This window comes from Mytilus californianus, unplaced genomic scaffold (assembly GCF_021869535.1).
Source record: "Mytilus californianus isolate M0D057914Y unplaced genomic scaffold, xbMytCali1.0.p SCAF_3, whole genome shotgun sequence".
Taxonomy (NCBI): domain Eukaryota; kingdom Metazoa; phylum Mollusca; class Bivalvia; order Mytilida; family Mytilidae; genus Mytilus; species Mytilus californianus.
The window spans coordinates 40,529,119-40,549,333 of record NW_026262679.1 but is presented as its reverse complement, the minus strand read 5'-3'; the positions used below and the strand labels follow the sequence as shown (position 1 = coordinate 40,549,333).

The window sequence follows — 20,215 nt, the reverse complement described above, 5'->3', positions numbered from 1 at the left end:
GTAGTTATGATGAATAGTAGATTATTTTATAAATGACTGGTAGGCAAAAAGGTAAAAGCTGGCTGAACAAAGTTGTACATCTCTGAAGGTCAACAGTTGTTACCAACATTCATCTGTTCCAAAATAAACAGTTTAATGTAAAACAGAACAGGCATACTAATTTTAAACATTTTAGCTATGATATAATTTTAAACAAAAGAAAAGTTAAAACAATTGTCGAACATAATAACTTTTTTTATTCAAGCGTCATTGATGAGTTTTTATGCCCCCACCATAGCGGAGGGGGCATTAAGTTTTACCTCTGTACGTCCGTCCGTCCTAAAGTTGGTTTCCGTTCTCTAACTTTAGTTTGCCTCAACCAAATGTTATGAAACTTATACACAATGCTTATTACCACTAAATACAGATCAAGTTTGAATTTTGGTGGCATCACTTTTACCGTTCTAGAGTTATGCCCCTTTACAAATGGAAAAATTGCTAAATTTTTCGTTTCTGTTCTCTAACTTAAGTTTGCCTCAACCAAATGTTATGAATCTTATACACAATGCTTATTACCACAAAACTCAGATCAAGTTCAAATTTGGGTAGCGTCACTTTTACCGTTCTTCAGTTATGTCCCTTTATAACTATATGATATGCAAGCATGGAATCATCTGTGTCCACATGTGGACACTATCCACATTTATCATGTTTATTTTCTAGATGAAATGCAAGTCTGACTTACAAAATTACAAGCTTGGTATCTTTGAACAGTTTTTTTCTAATAGGAGAGATCTTAATAACAAAACCTGGACTATTTACAATTAATAATTGAACAAGCAGGGAAAGATAATCTTAATTGAAAACAATTAAATGAAAGGAGATAGTAAAATGAAATGTATGATGGGGAAGGAATCCAACTTTTTGCCACACTTGTATGTGTCCTTCATGTACTTATTGAGTTTGATATACTGATACTACTGTGAATTCATTATTATTCGTGCGAAACCAATTTTCGTGATATAATTTTTCCTCAATCCATGAAAACAAAACGAATCCACGGTATCGATTGTATCAGAAATTTATAAATGTACTTTATACAGTAGTAATTCTGTTTTACAAAACTTTATCTTCAAGTAGACCAAAGCTTAACATACCATTTATAGAAAAAAATATCATTAGAATTATGATGAATTCATGTAACAAATTAAATACATTATTCTAATTGAAGTTCACCAAAGATCTGCTGGATGAATTTGATGTTGTCATGTCACTTTATGATATACAGTAAAACCTTAATAAAATGAGTCCTCCAAAGCCCTTTATTTCATAAAAAATAATCCATTTGATAATTAGTCTGAAATGAGGATAATTATAATTTATTTAATATTTTTATGCCCCCGTCGTAGCGGAGGGGACATTAAGTTTTACCCTTGTCCGTCTGTACGTACGTACGTCCTAAAGTTGGTTTCCAGATCTCTTAACTTTAGTTTGCCTCAACCAAATGTTATGAAACTTATACACAATGCTTATTACCACAAAACACAGATCAAGCTTGAATTTTGGTGGTGTCACTTCAACCGTTCTAGAGTTATGCCCCTTTATAAATGGAAAAATTGCTGATTTTTTTTGTTTCCGTTCTCTTACTTTAATTTGCCTCAACCAAATGTTATGAAACTTATACACAATGCTTATTACTACAAAACACAGATCAAGTATGAATTTTGGTGGCGTCACTTTAACTGTTCTAGAGTTATGCCCCTTTACAAATGGAAAAATGTTTCCCTTCTCTCACTTTAGTTTGCCTCAACCAAATGTTATGAAACTTATACACAATGCTTATTACCCCAAAACACAGATCATGTATGAAATTTGGTGATGTCACTTTTACAGTTCTAGAGTTATGCCCCTTTACAAATGGAATAAAATGCTCCGCTGGGGCGCAGCTTAATACGACCGTAGAGGTCGAACCCTGAACAGTTGGGGCAAGTATGGACACAACATTCAAGCTTGATACAGCACTGAATTTGGATTGTAATTAAATATTTGACACAGCATAGGTTTCTGACACAGAATGAATATGGTCTAAGAACTTAAAATTTTTTAATTTACCTATTCAAACCATATCATTATTATTTGCTTTTATATATGAATCAGAAATAACCAATTTAAAATGGAAAATTTTAAAGAAAAATTAGGGAAAAAAAATCCCCCCCTCCCCAAATTTTTTGAACCCCCTTATGATTCATCACCCCCAAACTCAACCCCAGCCTTCCCTTTGTGGTATGGTACCTTGCAGTTCAATTTCAGAGAGATCCATACACTTGAACACAAGTTATTGCCTGGAAACTAGAAAAATGCTTGTTTTTTTGCCCCTTTTTGGCCCCAAATTCCTAAACGTTTAGGGCAATTATCCCCAAATTCAAACCCAGCTTTCCCTTTGTGATATGGAACCTTGCAATACAATTTCATAAAGATCCATACACCTACACACAAGTTATTGTCCTGAAACTAGAAAAATGCTTGTTTTTTTGCCCCTTTATGGCCCCTAATTCCTAAACGTTTAGGGCAATTATCCCCAAACTCAATTCCAGCTTTCCCTTTGTGATATGGAACCTTGTAGTACAATTTCATAAAGATCCATACACTTACACACAAGTTATTGTCATGAAACTAGAAAAATGCTTGTTTTTGGCCCCTAATTCCTAAAATTTGGAGGCAATTACCCCCAAAATCAATCCTAGCATTCCCTTTGTGATATGGAACCTTGTGGTACAATGTCAGAGAGATCCATACACTTACACACATGTTAATGTCATGAAATTAGAAAAATGCTTGTTTTTTGCCCCTTTTTGGCCCCTAATTCCTAAAATTTGGAGGCAATTACCCCCAAAATCAATCCCAGCATTCCCTTTGTGATATGGAACCTTGTGGTACAATGTCAGAGAGATCCATACACTAACACACAAGTTATGTCTGGAAGTTACAAAAATGCTTATTTTTGGCCCCTTATTCCTTAACTGTTGGTACCATAACCCCCAAAATCAATCCCCACCTTCCTTTTGTGGTATTGAACCTTATGGTAAAATTTCATAGAGATATCCATTCACTTAAACTAATGTTAGAGTGCGAAAACCAATGTGTCTTTTTTTGCGGTCTTATAAAAATTGCTAAATTTTTCGTTTCTGTTCTCTAACTTGGGTTAGCCTCAACCAAATGTTATGAAACTTATACACAATGCTTATTACCACAAAACACAGATCAAGTATGAAATTTGGTGGTGTCACTTTTACTGTTCTAGAGTTATGGCCCTTTACAAATGGAAAAATTGCTGAATTTTTCCTTTCAGTTCTCTTACTTAAGTTTGCCTCAACTAAATGTTATGAAACTTGTACACAATACTTATTACCACAAAACTTAGATCAAGTACAAATTTGGGTAGTGTCACTTTTACCGTTCTTCAGTTATATGCCTTTATAACTTTATATGATATGCAAGGGGGGGCATCATCTGTGTCCCATGGACACATTCCCCATTTATTTCGCAATGCATTATTAACATTAAGCTATAAATATTAATTTGACAACTGTCTTTTTGAAAGTACTTGTTAAAAGGAGAGATAATTTCTATCAATTTCAGAATATTTTCAAAAAGCACAAATGTAGAGACCAGTACAGGAAGTATACTCAGGAACAGCTGATGGAAGCTTGTAAATACTCAATGGAAACCAAAGCTTCATACAGGGAAGTGTCGGAGAAGTTTGGTATCCCACAATCAACATTGAGAGACAAGTTACATGCTGTAGAGAAACTAAACACTGATGTAGGTCAACCTCCAATCAAAAAAGCAAGGACTGAAAGTACTGAGACAAAAACGTCAACTGAGTCCTCCACTATGGTTCTTTCTCCAGAGATACCAGACAACAATTCAGATTCAGATAAACTTAATGCAGCATCTAATGATGTAAGTAAAATCAAATGATAAACATATGAATAAAACATGGGGTAAAATAAAAAATGAGTCAGCAGGCCAACAATGCAAATTAACCACGAATGAAAATTAAGGTTTTGGTGGGGGGGGGGGGGTTTCAAGATAAAAAAAATGGACATATAGATATTCTTAATTGTAGTAATGTCTTTTGGGAAGTTTTTCTGTTTCATTGACTACATCTCAAACATCATTCTGAAATTAGTCTTTTATATGACTTCCTATATGTTATTTGCAGAAAAGCATGAACGAAGGTATTAAGATTTTAGAAAATGGACAGTTCTGATGCATTAGCATTACACAGTAGACCATACATGTTTGAAAAGACATTATAGGATTATTGACGTGAAAATTGGGCAGATTAACTCTCAAACTGATTAAAGTCATTTAGACTTACATGTAAAGTTTGGTAGTCAGCTGCCCAGTTTACCATTATAATACTCCATCAAAATATTTTTTTATTATTTTTCTTTTAATTTCACTTTTCTTGAAGTCCCAGGATATTATTTATGTGTATCATAATATATGAATATATCACAGTGAAATTGACACATGCTTGCATAGGTAAGGAAGTTGTTAAGGCAACATGGTCTATCAAAGTGTAAACTTCACAAAGAAAATTGACCATTCACATTCAAGTATTTGTAGATATTTGTTCTGTTTTGTGTGTTTTGTCAAAGGACAACCGATAGCCTGTTTTTCAATGTAACTAATAGGGACTTACATTCACTGTCTTATGACTTTTGGTCCAGACCAAGCTTCCTGTAGTTTGCATTTACAATGACTTTTTACTGATTCCATTTGCCTGTAAACTGTTGACATGATATGTTGGCTAAACAGCTGATTAACCAGGTCTTTGAAAAGAGGTTACAAAGTTAAAACATCACCATAGCATAAACATGCCTAAAACAATGTCAACCAGGCTGCAATATTCCAGGTCCCATGACAAGTAAACCATTTTTGAAAATAACAAGAAGAATACAAGAATGCTTAACAAATACCCTCTTATCCCTTAGTTAACTGTGCAAGACCCTACTGATGGAGTAGATTTATGTTCCATTTTGATTGATTGTTTAGGTACCTTTTTTCAACCCACATTTTGAGCAAATATTTTAGATGGCTTAAAACTGTTACATATGACTAACAAGCAGAAGAAATAATTCTGTATCCTTGTTATAATACAAAGTCTATTTAATGGAGATAGCAAACATTTTTCATGCTGAAGTGGTTCAGATTAATAACAAAAAAAATCTTCTTCTCTTTTAGAGATCAAACTATAGGCAATATTCAAAAGATTCCCTGACCACTGCTGCTCACTATGTTATGAAATTTAATACTCCGATAATGAAGGCTGCACGAATGTTTGGAGTCCCAGCCTCAACTCTTAAGGACCATGTTCGTAATAAATTACCTCAGGATACTGAACAACTAACACAGCCATCAACACCATCACTTATAAATGATAGAGATGAAAGGAAACTCATTGAATATATAAAGATGATGGAGAAATGTGGTTTCATATTGACCACAAAAGAAATCATTGAATTTGGATCTGAATTGGCCAGTGCATCACAAGAAATTGAAGGCTCTATCACTCTTAGTGATTCATGGTATCTTGATTTTGTCAAGAGATGGCCTCCTTTAGGTATGGTCAATAGAGAGGGACGAAGCCCTATCCCTCAGGATATTAAAAAATATTTTATGGAGTTGAATAAAATTTTCAATAAACACAAATTTTTTGAACGACCAGAGCTTGTATATGTTATGGATGAAGTTGATATAACTCTGGAATACAATCCTTTGAAATTAGTTCCACGGAAGAGATTTAGTAGATCGAATCAGTGCAAAACTACTCAACAAAAATTAACATCTGTGGTTGGTTGTTCTAATGGTCTGGGTACAACTTTACCTCCATACTATGTTTTACAATCTGATGAAATAGTAACAGATGTCATTTCTCAATCACCACCAGGTACTCAAGCAATGTTTGCTAATACAGTTCGAAAAGATTGTAGTACATTACGAGATTATTTTCAGAATCATTTCATGCGATTTGCTCAGTCAGGAAGAAATACTCAAAATAGATTTGTACTTGTGTTCTATGACAGTAGGAGGACAAATCTCAATGTTTCTGATATAGATTGGGCCAAGCGTTGGCACATTTTGTTATTTCCACTCCCACATCCTATTAAGAAGGAAGAAGAATCGGCAAGGGAAATTCTTAATGGCATTTTTCAAAACTATGGTGATGATGTTGAAGAAGAGAGGAGTAAATTTGTCAAACAAAAAGGCTACATGGCTGTTTCAATGCCAGATATTTGTGGTATTTTAGGGAAGGCTTACAGGAAATCATTGACTTATGCACATATTTCCTCTTGTTTCGAAAGCTATGGAATTTATCCTCTCAACCCAAGGAATTATGTCAGCAGATTGGATGCATCATTTCAGCTGAAGCTACATGATCTGCAGGCAATGCCCAACTATGAAACTAATCTCTGGTTATTGAGTGACTTCAGTTGTACTCAAGCCGTAAATAATGCAATAGAGTCCTCGTTTAATTCAAGTGAAGGTAACAACTTGTATTGCCGTGGAGAAAACAATGCTCGCTATGTTAAACACAATAATAGTGGTACAGAATCTAGTAACTGTAATGCCAATAATCAAACAAGCTCAGGATATAGTCAAGATAGTGCAGCATTTAATACATCTTATCAGGGTCTTATCAACCATCTTATGGTACAAGCTGTTCGAGATAATTCACAGATAGAACCTCAAATACTGAATGGTGTTGCAATCAAAACAGAGCCTCAGATGGACTTTGGCTATGGACAAGTTACTGTTACTCCACAAATTCAGGAGAGCTATAGTCAGCAACAGTACATATTAGAAAGTTCTATCTCCTCTGCATCAAATGAATCTCAAAATACTCAAAACTGCCAAGTAGTCCCACAAATGTACCTTTATCAGAATGGAAGTGAATCTTGTAACTCTTTAAATAATGGCACTACAGAAAATCAAGATACAAACACAGCTTCAGCATCAAATGATGATTTAACAAATAATTCGCAGGTTGTAATGCAAGCAAAAAGTAAGTGTGAATCATCCTCAAGTTCAAGAAGAAAAGGCAAAAGTTACAGAGTAATTGTCAATGAACCTGAACCTGAAAACGAGACAACTGATAAACAACTTTCAGATGATATAGCTGAAAACCCACCTCCCGAATCAAACAAAATATTCAGTAAATCAAAATTAGATACATGTAGAAAGACTAGTAGATTAGGATCATTACTGGATGAAAAAGTTCGCAAACTTCATGAACAAGCAAAAGCATCAAGTGAAGTTGTTGAAGACCTTGATGAACCATTAATGAAAATAGGAGAGTTCCAAATAGTCATGAATAAGGGAGAATGATATATAATGGATGGATATATAATAACTAGTAGTTATCAACAATCTTTTGATATTGTTGTGTAGTATTTGATGGTTTTGGTAATCTCTTTTGGTACAATGTTTTTTTTTGTTAATGATATGTCCCATTTGCATGACCAACAGCTCATTGTATTATATTATTAGAAGTTTTGACATTCTTAAAAAGGTTCTAATTAACTATTGATGGTGGTTATAAACAATCTTTTGCTAGGTAGATAGGCTAATTCTGTGTTTTAAACAAATACGTAAATTTCCTCGGCTAAGTTTTCATTTAATTGTATATTAATCAAAGCTGGTCTTTGCTGGTTCAGACATGCATGTTATTTTGCTTTTTGTTTAATGCCTTGTGCATTATATATTTTCATCTCCCAATTTTTATACCGGTACCCTATATCGGGTCTTCTCTTAAAATGAAATAATTGAATTAATGTGCATTATATGAAGCAGTGTTCTAGGATTTAAGGGCAGTGGGGCACAGTTTTAATATGAAGGGCATGCTAGTACAGTTTCTTGCCTGACAAAGGGATCATGTTTAAAGTTTAAAAAAATTAAACATATTTGTGCTAAAATTAATGTCATGAACATGATGTGATGAATGTATTTAAGCTTTTCCCAATAGTTAAACTTTTTTTTTTTATTTTACTTCTGAAAGCAAAAATGAATAGGACAGAAGGGTGAACAGAGCTGTGTCCCTCTATTTTGGGTTAGCTAGGAAAGGGTGTAGACATTTTGGATGATGACTAATTTTGAGTTTCTCACATTGTCCTGTTTGAATCAAAAAATGTCTTCGGTAAGAATGTTAAATTATAAGTTCTTTCAAAAGGTGTCATATTCTTATAAAAAGTAGTTGATTCTTTGTTGCAAAGCACATAGAAAACAAGATCTAGTGAAGCTGTTTATACCCATATTGAACAATATTTATTTTAAATTGACATACTAGTTAGAAGCACTTATGGAGATTACTGATAGTGTTTCTTTCTCAGACCTTAGGCCTATGTAACATTATGGTCTTGTTTTAAAAGAAAATATACTACTTCTAGTCATTGGACCGAAATATAGAATTGAATGTTTTGCATATATTGGAGAATTCTGTTTTTTGCTCTTGATCAGGCTGATTTTGTGCACTGACTTTGTTTATAATGGTTTCAGTAAAAAGGACTAGATTTAGATAATATTTTGTATGAAGGCTGAAAAAATAAATCTCTTAGATGATTCATCAGACTTCAAGGAAATCTTATTTTGAGAATTGGTTACATTTTTCTGCATATACTGCACGATATATTACACGATAATTGAGTAAAAATGACTGGGCATGGATCAACATCAGCATGAGGCAACAATCAAAGACCTGTGTTGGTTGAGATATTGCACATTGACCTATATGTAAATAACAAGTAATAATCTGTTAAACACAAATTTCAATCATAGCAAAAACATTTCACTCTTTTTCTTTCTTCTTTATTTAAAAAAATTAATTTAGATATTGCTCCTTAAGAGCCTCTTGGTGTAAATATTTTAAACTAGGTGGATTGACAAAATGTGTCAACCACGCTTTTCAAGCAGAAGAGACCAGTGAAGCAAAATCACATTTTGAGCAATGATATCTTAAAAACAACTTGTGGCTCCAAAATAGTTTAGGGTTAACGTTAACAAAATGTTGTAATTTATGAAACAGAAGTTATTCAAAAAGCTAAAACTAAAAGCATGACAAATTTGTTGGGTGATCAATGCCACTTTTGTAGCACTCACTCTTTTTAAATGTTCAATTTAATTCTTGTAAATTGTAAATATTGCATTAAATAGGTTTCACCTCAATAGTATATGTACCATGTAGAAAGATCATGTGTTAGTGTAAAAATAGAATATTGAGTATGTCAAGCCAATGGGGCTTGTGCAATACATTTTAATGTTCATTTAAAGTCACATATTTTTAGTGCAATTTTTTTTGGATGTTGTATTTTGAGGAATTTTACTAGGAATTTGTTGTATTTGTTATAGATGAATTAGAGATTTACAGTAATATTTTACTCTTTTGAATAAATTTTTTAGAATTTTAATCAAAATTTCGAAAAATGTTGATGACAAAATTAGTATATAATATTATGAAGTGTCTAAGATGACCCTATTATGATCCACTATGTACAGCATTCCCTATAGAAGAGGTATGTTCAAATGTACCCACTACCAAAATAATATTTGATACACAACTGTTTTGATAGTGTGTATGATACATTTTCAGTTCCTTTTAGACCTCTATCATGTGACATTTATTTGTAAAAACAAAAAAAATAACTTTGTATATTGACAAATTCTTTGTATTTAGAAAAAAAAGATATGGTCAGACCTCTGATTAAAACAGTATTATTTACAGACTTTTATATAATATTGATGATGTTGTGTCAATGTTTTATAAATTTTTTGCAATAAACTTACATATACACAATTGTGTTTTTATTATGCCTCTGCCACAGCGGAATGGGCATCAAGTGTTACCCTTGTCTGAGTTTGTCTCAACTAAATGTTATGAAACTTATACACAATGCTTTTTACCACAAAACTCTGATCAAGTTCGAATTTGGTGGCGTCACTCTTAGTGTTCTTGAGGTATGTCCCTTTATAACCCTTTGTTCTACCTTCTAACATTGGTGTTTGTATTCATTACCTAAGATCTTAACTACTTTGCAACAAGTGAATTAATGTATCCATCACTTGTTATCCTCAACAAAATGATGGAACATTTTCAACAATAACATTAATTGCTTCATAAAACTTGTTAAATTTCATTTTTCTTCATTCCTATTTTCATATCCACTGAATGTCCTTGATTTTACAACAGCTGTATCATATAACACATTCATTTGTTCAAACAGGTCACTGGTTCAAGGGATTGTGTTAATAAATATCATTTTTAAACGCCAGTTTTTCGGGACGTATTATGGTATACCGTTGTCTGTCGGATAATAACTCAAAAATGCTTTGAGCAGTTTTCATGAATCTTTGGTGACTGGTTTATATCTATTAAAATAAGCTCCCTTTTGTTTTTTATAAATTTATTGAGGAGTAATTGAACTTTTTTTGTTGAAAAAGCGACAGGTTTGCTGTTTCTGTCAGTGTCTACAATTAGTCAAAGTATGTGATAAGGTCAGTTTAAGAGAAAACACAAATGGTAAGTCAATGATATTTGGTTTGCAGTGGTTTTAGCATTAGCAATTATTTTGAAACTTTTGCATAGTTTAAATGTTCAAGTTTGTGATTAGATCAGTTTAGGAGGAACCTCTAATGGTAAGCCCATGATATTTGGTATGCAGTTGTATAAGGATTAGCACATTTCATTTTCATGGAGATTATATGGCCCTCCAACTAGGATTATGGGGATTATTAGGGCTCTGCCTAGTGGCGGGTCGCCCTATAGTGATCAGTCTATCCTTCTGTAACAAATTGTGTCCGCTCTATATCTAGAGAACCGTTATAATTTCATTCTTTATACTTGACATGTATATTAACCAACACCAGAGGGTGTGTCATTATGTATGTACAACTTCCTAGGTCAAAGGTCAAGGTCAAAAACTTTGGTTTCAGTTGACAACCCCATGTCCTATGGTAAAGATACAAATTTTTTACCACACGTTATTTACAGCTGGGCCCACAGAGATGGCTTCCATCTCAATGATGTTTAGTTTGTTTTTTTTCTCAATGATGTCTAGTTTGTTTTTGTACTATTTTAATATAAACCTGTTGGATGACTGTTTTGGTGGTATTATACCTACTGGCGAGACATTTCTCTGTCTCAACACTTTATAATTTCTATAAGCTCAGATCTCGCTCGATTAGATGCTAAATATATGTCCCAAAATATTACATCCTCGTTACAGAAAAAAAACAACTCTCAATAGGTCATGGGTGGGACTAGTACAATAATATATTAACAAGGTCATGGCAAATCGGGTTTTTTTTCACGAAAATAATATTGGCAAATTATTAGAGTCTTAAACTTATTTAGAGCTAATTTCCTTATGCTTGTAGAGTGAGACTTTGGTTGGCTTACTTGCTTTGTTTGTATAAACGTTTGCTCAAGCATTGTAAATAAGATTGACATCTGCAACCAATATAAATAGGCGGAGTTAAACATGTTTACATTATACTTAAATTTGATTGAATGTTATCCTGGAGGTTAGAAAATTAGATCCTTTGTGACTTCACATATGCATAAAAAAAAGTTATAACAACAGCATTGTTCAAATTTGTTAAAGAAACCTTGTGGAAATACTAAAGAAAGGCTAGCAGGACAAGCAAAATACATCAAATCCTGACATTGTAGAAAATTTCATCTTGTGTTAAGAGAAGTTAGAGGCAACTATAGTTTACCGATGTTCAAACTCGTAAATGCATTTACGAAGGTAAAGATAAGATATAAAAAACAAGAATGTGTCCATAGTACACGGATACCCCACTCGCACTATCATTTTCTATGTTCAGTGGACCGTGAAATTGGGGTCGAAAAACTAATTTGGCATTAAAATTAGAAAGATCATATCATAGGTAACATGAGTACTAAGTTTCAAGTTGATTGGACTTGGCTTCTTTAAAAAACTACCTTGACCAAAAACTTTAACCTGAAGCGGGACAGACGGACGCACAGACCGAAAAACATAATGCCCTCTACTATCGTTGGTGGGGCATAAAAACACAAAAAAACGAGGGAATTAAATGATCTGCAAGAAGAGTGAGACCGAGTGCATCGAAAGGATAAGTGACTCCTTATGCATGTCAAAAAGTCTAAATAAGGAATAGGACATTATCGGTAAATGTATAGAGATCAGACGACTTTTCTTGTATTTAAATACGAAAACATGTTTCTGTGATTTGAGACATGGATACATTGTATCGGTCAACCTATTCGTAATGTGAAACAAGTAAAAGCGGAACGATTACCTTAATCTAAAACATTGTGTAATTCTATAAAAGATATTGTTTGAAGAAAATGTCCATATAGGACACTATGCCCTGCTCGCACTTTCAGATATCCTTCTTCAGTAACTTGACCTTGAAATCTGGGTCAAAACAAAAATTTGACTGACATATATATATATTTGATGAACATGACTGTGTACTAAGTTTCAAGTTGATGTGACCACAGCTACATTGCAAAACTACCTTGAACCAAAAATTTAACCTGATCAATTTTAATGATAATTTAGAGATTAACAATCCACTAAATCTAGGATTTCAGATAAAAGGGGTGTTTTAAGTTCACATCATAATGAAAATGTGAAATTAGTATCAAGTTGATGTGACCACAAATTCATGGTTAACTTCCTTAAATTACAACTTTAACCCGATATGTAACCAATGGACAGACTAGCAGAGTCATGGACCAGGATACTTAATGCCCACTACTATTGTAGACAGAGCAACAACTTTCAGGATGACCAACACTAAAAGCTTTTATGTGTATTTCAAATGACATTGTCTCTCATGCACGCTCCTATAAATAGTTTCGATTGTTTTTCTTACTTTTCTGATATAAATATCAAAACTTTTGGACGTCTATGATTATAATTTCGATCCATGACAAAATGTGTGTTATAATTTTCCACACGCCAGATCATTGTTTGTCTCGTCGTTGAAGGCGACACAAAGCGATTCCCACATGCATGCATTCCGTCGTGGGCGTCAACATTTTATAGTTTCAGTCAAGTTTTCTTAGACATCAATAACTTTGTCAAATAATCATTGAATATTACGAAATTTTGACAGAAGTTTTTCCGTTATCTAAAATATTTGTTTTTCATTTTTTCTGGTTTGTTAGCTGATGAAGGGACTTTCAAAACTTTCATTCAGTTTTAGAAAGCTTTTTCAAACATTTCTTAATAATTAAGGGATATCATCACGGGTAAATATTGATTTTCCACAAATTTTTCAGTATTTACAAAAAAAATGGACTTAGTTTTTTCAGCAGTCAACATTTAGGTACATGCTTTGGTTAAACTTTTAAAACTTTAATAACTTTGCCAACCATTCGTGATCAGATCGTCCTTAACATGCATGTGAAATATTTGTGACTGGACGTAAAGCAAACAACAATCAATCAATTAAGCAAACCTTCATGGAATTTTACAAAAAACGAACTTAGATCCCCTGCGAAACTTATATTTTGTTAGTATTCGTTGTTACTGTATTTCATTGATAAACGTAGTTTTTGGTAGTCAACATTACTCACTTTTACACTGAGAGCAGCAGTCTCAGGTTAGGCAGAAGGTACTGTTTGACCCATAGATATTTGTTATGGTTATTGGTCAGACATGAACAAATTTATATCTTATGTTTTACTTGTAAAAAAGTAAACCCATCCAACGTATACGATAATCTCTGTCAAGCCTTACATGCATCTAAATTTAAAACAAATTGAACATTGATGTCAAACTTAGCCAAAGATAATGAACAACTAACATTAAAATAAGGAGATGTGGTATGATTGCCAATGAGAAAACTATCCATCAACGTTCAAATGAAGTGGATGTAAGCGATTATAGGCGACCGTACGGCCTTCAACAATGAGAAAAACCATTACCGTATAGTCGGCTATGAAAGACCCCGACATGAAAAATATGAAACAATTCAATTTAGAAAACTAACGGCCTAATTTATAACAAAACAATTTACGAAAAACAAATATGACAGACATGAACCAACGACAACTACTGGTCAAAACAGTTCGATACAACGCAGAAAAACATCTACTAAATGTAACCAAAACACAGACCGGACGTTTCAGGGTTTTTATACATCCCTAACAACAAAAAAGACACATAGTACAGATATGAGAGTACTCGCATTTACTGACAACTAGTTCAAAGCCAATAACAACTAATAAAAGAAATAATGTATCTAAGACTTAAATATCAATCAGTACACATCCAAGATCCAATATATGTTATGCGTTGACCTTCCTATTGTTACGTTCTCCATATAAAGTTAAATGTATTTAAGGCACTCAGCATCTGATAACTAATCTTGCTTAAATTGGAATTACAGCCTAAATTTCTCTTTAATGCATCCTCACACCAAATTACTTTATGTCATTAATTGCCTCACAAATGACCGGGCCTAATACTTACACACAGAATGGTAGGTAAGGGTGACCTACTTTTTGGGTGGGAATGTAACAGACTTTGGAAGCTGCACCCCCAAAACTCAAATTGCATCATTGTATCCAAAAACTTATCTATATTGAAAAACTAACCACCCAAAGGAATACAAGTATCTAGTTAAATTTACTAGGCAAATAATTAAACTTACTGTCCATGGGATTACTAGCCATTCTAGTAAAACTTACTAGGTAGAAAGTAAACTTACTGTCCATGGGATTACTAGCCATTCTAGTAAAACTTACTAGGTAGAAAGTAAACTTACTGTCCATGGGATTACAAGCCATTCTAGTAAAACTTACTAGGTAGAAAGTAAACTTACTGTCCATGGGATTACTAGCCATTCTAGTAAAACTTACTAGGTAGAAAGTAAACTTACTGTCCATGGGATTACTAGCCGTTCTAGTTAAATTTACTAGGTAGAAAGTAAACTTACTGTCTATGGGATTACTAGCCATTCTAGTAAAACTTACTAGGTAGAAAGTAAACTTACTGTCCACGGGATTACTAACATTCTAGTAAAACTTACTAGGTAGAAAGTAAACTTACTGCCCATGGGATTACTAGCCATTCTAGTAAAACTTACTAGGTAGAAAGTAAACTCACTGTCCATGGGATTACTAGCCATTCTAGTAAAGCTTACTAGGTAGAAAGTAAACTTACTGTCCATGGGATTGTCCATGGAATTACTAGCCATTCTAGTAAAACTTACTAGGTAGAAAATAAACTTACTGTCCATGGGATTACAAGCCATTCTAGTAAAACTTACTAGGTAGAAAGTAAACTTACTAGAAGGACTAGTAAATTAACTAGAAAGACTAGTAATTTTTACTTGAAAGACTAGTATAGCAAATAAGCAAATATAATAGCTAGAATTTCTCCTTTAATAAGTCAGCTAGTACATCGACTAGGTATGTCAAGGGCTTTCAGTGATCTGATGCCTAATCTAGAGTCAACTGAATAAAAGCTAGTGAAATCACATGAAAAACTTTTTCTGGAAGGTATTAAAAACTCTTGTTAGATGTATGTACCTTCATACCAAATTGCAAAGTTGCTGTTACGTTTATCATTGAGAACTGTTTTGTGGACGGCTACAGACACCGAGGGGCATTTTTCATTTTCCATGAAGCAAAGGACAAAAGACAGATATATAAATAATCAATTTTATTTCGACTGCTTTTATTGCACATCCGGCCTTGATTATCACTGCACGGCTAGACTTGACAGTTCTAGATCGAAGTTTCTATCGTTTCTTCTTAACATTATTATTCATTTACAGGTTTAAGTACACAGCCGCAGGCTGCTAACTGGCTATATAAAGTGGATATCTATGCTATAAAGTAAAGAAGTTTGATAGAAGAAGAAAAAGATAGATATCACAACATATATTTGTTAATTCTACAAAAATAAGAATAGTCACAAGCACGCGTATGGAAAACATTCTTGTAAAACATTTTGATGATCATGTGGAATTCAGTCATGCTAATGATTTAATTTATTAACGATTCCTAATGTGGGAAATGTTTATAAATCTTCATCACTTGCAGCTTGAGCCTCTGTTAATTCATATTTCTTTTCAATTCCTACAATTCCACAGTCAATAATTTTTACGCTTTTCTTTGGAACAGCTGTTCTTGAATCGGCTGGTACTTCACCAATGGTTCTAATTACATCCTAAAAATCAAACGAACATATATTAATTCTTTATTTATATTATCAGCATGCTTATTTATAATCATTTTTTAATGCAGAGAAGAAGCAATCGCGGGTCTCATAACTGCAAAATCGGTACCGTTAAAGTCATATGACAAAATCGTTGGGGTACTTTAAATTGATGGTCAAGTAAATTGAATGGCTTGTGAAAAACGATCAATATAAAGACAAGAAGATGTGGTATAATTCCCAATCCCGAGCAAATTTTCTTTTGTAAATTTAATGTTGAAATATTAAGACGTACCGCATATAATCAGTTGCACAGTTAACAATCAGATTGTTTTTGTTAAGTTTATTCCTAACTTTTATAGACTTGGGACGATTTAGAGTAGACACCTGTTTATTTATTTTGGTCGAAGATGGCAAATGTTAACCTTTAGATGCCATTTGGTTATTTTTGCAGAAATAGTTACTGTCACAATGACTTTTACCCACAAACATTTTTTTATCCATAACTATCTATAAGAATAGCGAATCATTATAGAACTAAATGGTGTTGGTAAGCATCATATGTCTTTTCGTGATGGAAAGAAAAGTTTGTAACGAATAACGAGAAGGTTTTTAACGAATAAAGGGAAGATTTTAAGCATGCCAAAACAAACGTTATTTCAATCTTATAAAAATAAGGAGATGTGGTATGATCGCCAATGAGACATTTATCAACCAAAATTCAAATTAATTGAATATAAGCAATTATAGGCGACCGTACGGCCTTCACTAATCAGAAAAACCCATACCGTATAGTCGGCTAGTAAAGGCCTCGAAATGAAAAATATGAAACAATTCAATTGAGAAAACTAACGGCCTAATTTATAACAAAACAATTTACGAAAAACAAATATGACAAACATGAACCAACGACAACCACTGAACTACAGGCTCCTGACTTGAGACTGGCACATGAAGAATGTGGCGGCGTTAAACATGTTTGAAGGCACAAACCCTCCATTAACCTGGCACAGTGGTGCAACAGTACAACATAAGAGTAAACTATAAAAATAAGTTGAAAAGGACGTATCTCATCAGATTGATACAAAGCAGAAAAACATCTAACAAAAACACAGACCGGACGTGGCAGGGTATTTATACATCCCTCACAACAAAAAAAACTACAGATCTGAGAGTACTCGCAGTTTAGCTATTGATTAACATTAATCATTGAAAAAGGCTAACAATACACATAATTAAAACCTTGAGAATAATGAAAACTTACCATTCCTTTAATAACTTTTCCGAAGACAACATGTTTTCCGTCCAACCATCTTGCTTTGTTGAGGAGAATAAAGAACTGTGAGCCGTTAGTGTCTGTTCCGTGGTTAGCCATGGATACGTATCCGGCGGCTTTGTGGCTGATATCGAAGTTTTCATCAACAAATGTTGGTCCATAGATACTTTCACCTGGAAAAAATACATCAAGACGTGTTTCAATTAATAATATTCTCCCAAGATTATTTATCATCCTTTGAACAGAACGGTGTGCATCATATTTTGGAAAAGATTAGTGGTGTGTGCATAAACACTGAATGTTAACTGTCGACACTAAATTAATTTCCCAAGAAATAGACAAAGTTTTATATATTCTAATTTGTTATTTTTTTAAAGGTTATTATTTAGTGTAACGCTCATACGGCATTTGATAGCAAAGAAATGTCGTGTGTACTTCCAGAGTACTTGAAGGAAGCCAAAATGCAATATTTGCAGGAAGAAAAAACACTAACCTCCAGTACCATCTCCAATAGTAATGTCACCCATTTGAATGATAAAGTCGGGAACAATTCTGTGAATAGGTGATCTTTTGTAGCTCAATTGTTTCTTCTGTAATAAAAAAAAAAAAAAAAAAATGCATAGTTGTTTTATTTTCAGAATGTAATGTCAGAATGGTCACCTAGTTTTATATTCCTAAAAGTAGACAAATTTATGTATTTCTAAAATTATTCAACTATTTCGATTTCCTCTAAAAATAGCAGACATATAATGCTTTAATTATATTTTATTTTTCTCTGGTATATTTTTTATGTCTTTTTCATCAACTGAGATAATTCATTTTATATTTGCTACGTGGCTGTGGAAATTATACAATGGCTGCGACATCTGTCACGCCTTAACAACAAAGGATAGAAAACCTAGTCTATAAATTCTATAAACCCATTGATTAGTAATATGTTTAAATTTATTATTTGGTCTATCAAGATATGATCTATGTGCAACATGTTGTTTTATTGGAGAAAAGATCTGATTTTTTTCAATAAATCAACGCATTTTGCAAATAAACATGATTAATTGAATTTTATTGCCAAACGGTTGTACTGGAATTTTAAGCATGACAATTTGTATTTGGATTTGAAATTCTACAAGGCGACGTTTCCCTCAATATAACATTGTTATAAACGCAATGTTTACTTGTTATATTTTATTGTTAATAAACTTTAAATTTTATATGTTGTTAAGTGATGTTAAAAGTAAATAATTTATCCGCAATACATGTGCCTCAACAAATAAACAGTTGACTGTTTAACGTCCAGTGGCAAATTAAATAAGGACGAGAACATGTTAATGCGATATGACATGAACCCCGCTTAGCACTAGACCGACACACTAAGCCGGATATTAAAGGCTCTGGTTCACAAGGTAGCAAATCCGCAGGACGATATGTTACCTTACTCGGACACATTGTTCCGACTCCGAGCCTACCACTTTTTGCTCTCACTGCTTAATACCGCGTGCTTAGCGGGGAAGCAGAAACTTCAAACATTTAAAAGTCTTTCGTTTGAAGCGCAAAAACGTGTGGTCTGTTTATGAACTGGCTTTATTACAACTCAACCATCCTACTATTTTTTGCATATGTCTATTTTCATTCGTCCTGAAAATGCACGAAAGTTTTGGTTTTGGACGTTAAGCAAATAACTATTACATTTGGGTAATTTGTTTTAAATTATTGAGCATCTTACATTCAAAATCAAACTATGTATTTCTGGATATTAAAAAAACAAAAACTTCCTAATCTAAGTATTCCGATAGGAGATAATATAAAACTTACTGTTCCTCTTTTGTAACCTTTAGCTAGTGACTGGAAGTTCATTGAGGTCATAGGACATTTATCTCCAAATACAGCCACAACAAATCTGCCTCTATAGTCCTCCCCTAATCCATCATGGTCCTTTACCTCTACATCAAACCAGATCTCCTCTGTTACTGTGTAGTTTTTGTGTGCATTTGCCAGTGAGACAAGCACTGCAATTACTGATGCTAAATTTAACCAAGCTGCCATGACGGGCTGAAAAATTGAAGGAAACGGTTAGTATTTGTACCATTTTTTTCTTCTGGTGTATTCTCAATAAAACTTGAACACACAGAGACAGAAATTACAATATTAAAAAAAAAGATATTCCCTATTCATTTTTCAACCGTTTACCTAATTAAATTTTAAAGATTATAAAAAAAATACCAATACGTAAATGACGATATTGATAATAGATTATAAATTAAAATTGGTATCTTATTATTCTATTTCATTCAGATATGAAAAAAACAATTAAAATGTAATACCGATAACTAATAATTTCATTTAATCATTTTGAATTTGATTACCATAAGAAATAATTATCCCTACCTGTTTTTTCTATCCTTGAGGACAAGATAAGATGACAGTTAAATGACAAAGTGAACGCATCAAAGTTCGATTCCTTCTTATAAGGAAAAGAATCGGCCACGAAAACGAATACATCACAACGAATCATTATCCAAACATCTGTTACGAGTCAATAAAAGCATATCCGATCGGTACACGTTCCGAACTAAACCAAAGGTACGTTACGTTCATGTGGCAAAGAATAAACGTGGCAAACTGATTTTTGTTCATTTAACTAAACCAATTGTCAAATTATACTTTTAGGTATAAACCAGTGATGACAGAAGTTATTTAGTCTAGGAAGGAACAAATATGGTGAGACTAAGGCTGC

General features: G+C 33.2%; 2 protein-coding genes across 3 annotated transcripts in view; one reads left to right on the top strand and one right to left on the bottom strand.

Moving 5' to 3' along the window:
- Nucleotides 1-9,838, top strand: part of LOC127734578 (uncharacterized) — a 41,800-nt gene extending 31,962 nt beyond the window's left edge. For both annotated transcript variants that reach the window (XM_052244524.1, XM_052244522.1), the window contains 2 exons: nucleotides 3,619-3,942; nucleotides 5,233-9,838. In XM_052244524.1, the coding sequence (XP_052100484.1) occupies nucleotides 3,619-3,942; nucleotides 5,233-7,377 (2,469 nt within the window). In that variant the 3' untranslated portion in view covers nucleotides 7,378-9,838. The remainder of the gene's footprint in view (nucleotides 1-3,618; nucleotides 3,943-5,232) is intronic.
- A 5,854-nt stretch (nucleotides 9,839-15,692) lies between these two features.
- LOC127734580 (uncharacterized) lies at nucleotides 15,693-19,968 on the bottom strand. The gene is made up of 5 exons (XM_052244529.1): nucleotides 19,867-19,968; nucleotides 19,294-19,530; nucleotides 17,975-18,071; nucleotides 17,470-17,654; nucleotides 15,693-16,217 (listed from the first exon to the last, which is right to left on the bottom strand). The coding sequence occupies exons 2-5, from the start codon at nucleotides 19,522-19,524 to the stop codon at nucleotides 16,068-16,070; spliced, it is 663 nt and encodes a 220-aa protein (XP_052100489.1). The 5' UTR covers nucleotides 19,525-19,530; nucleotides 19,867-19,968; the 3' UTR covers nucleotides 15,693-16,067.
- Between the last annotated feature and the right edge of the window lie 247 nt (nucleotides 19,969-20,215).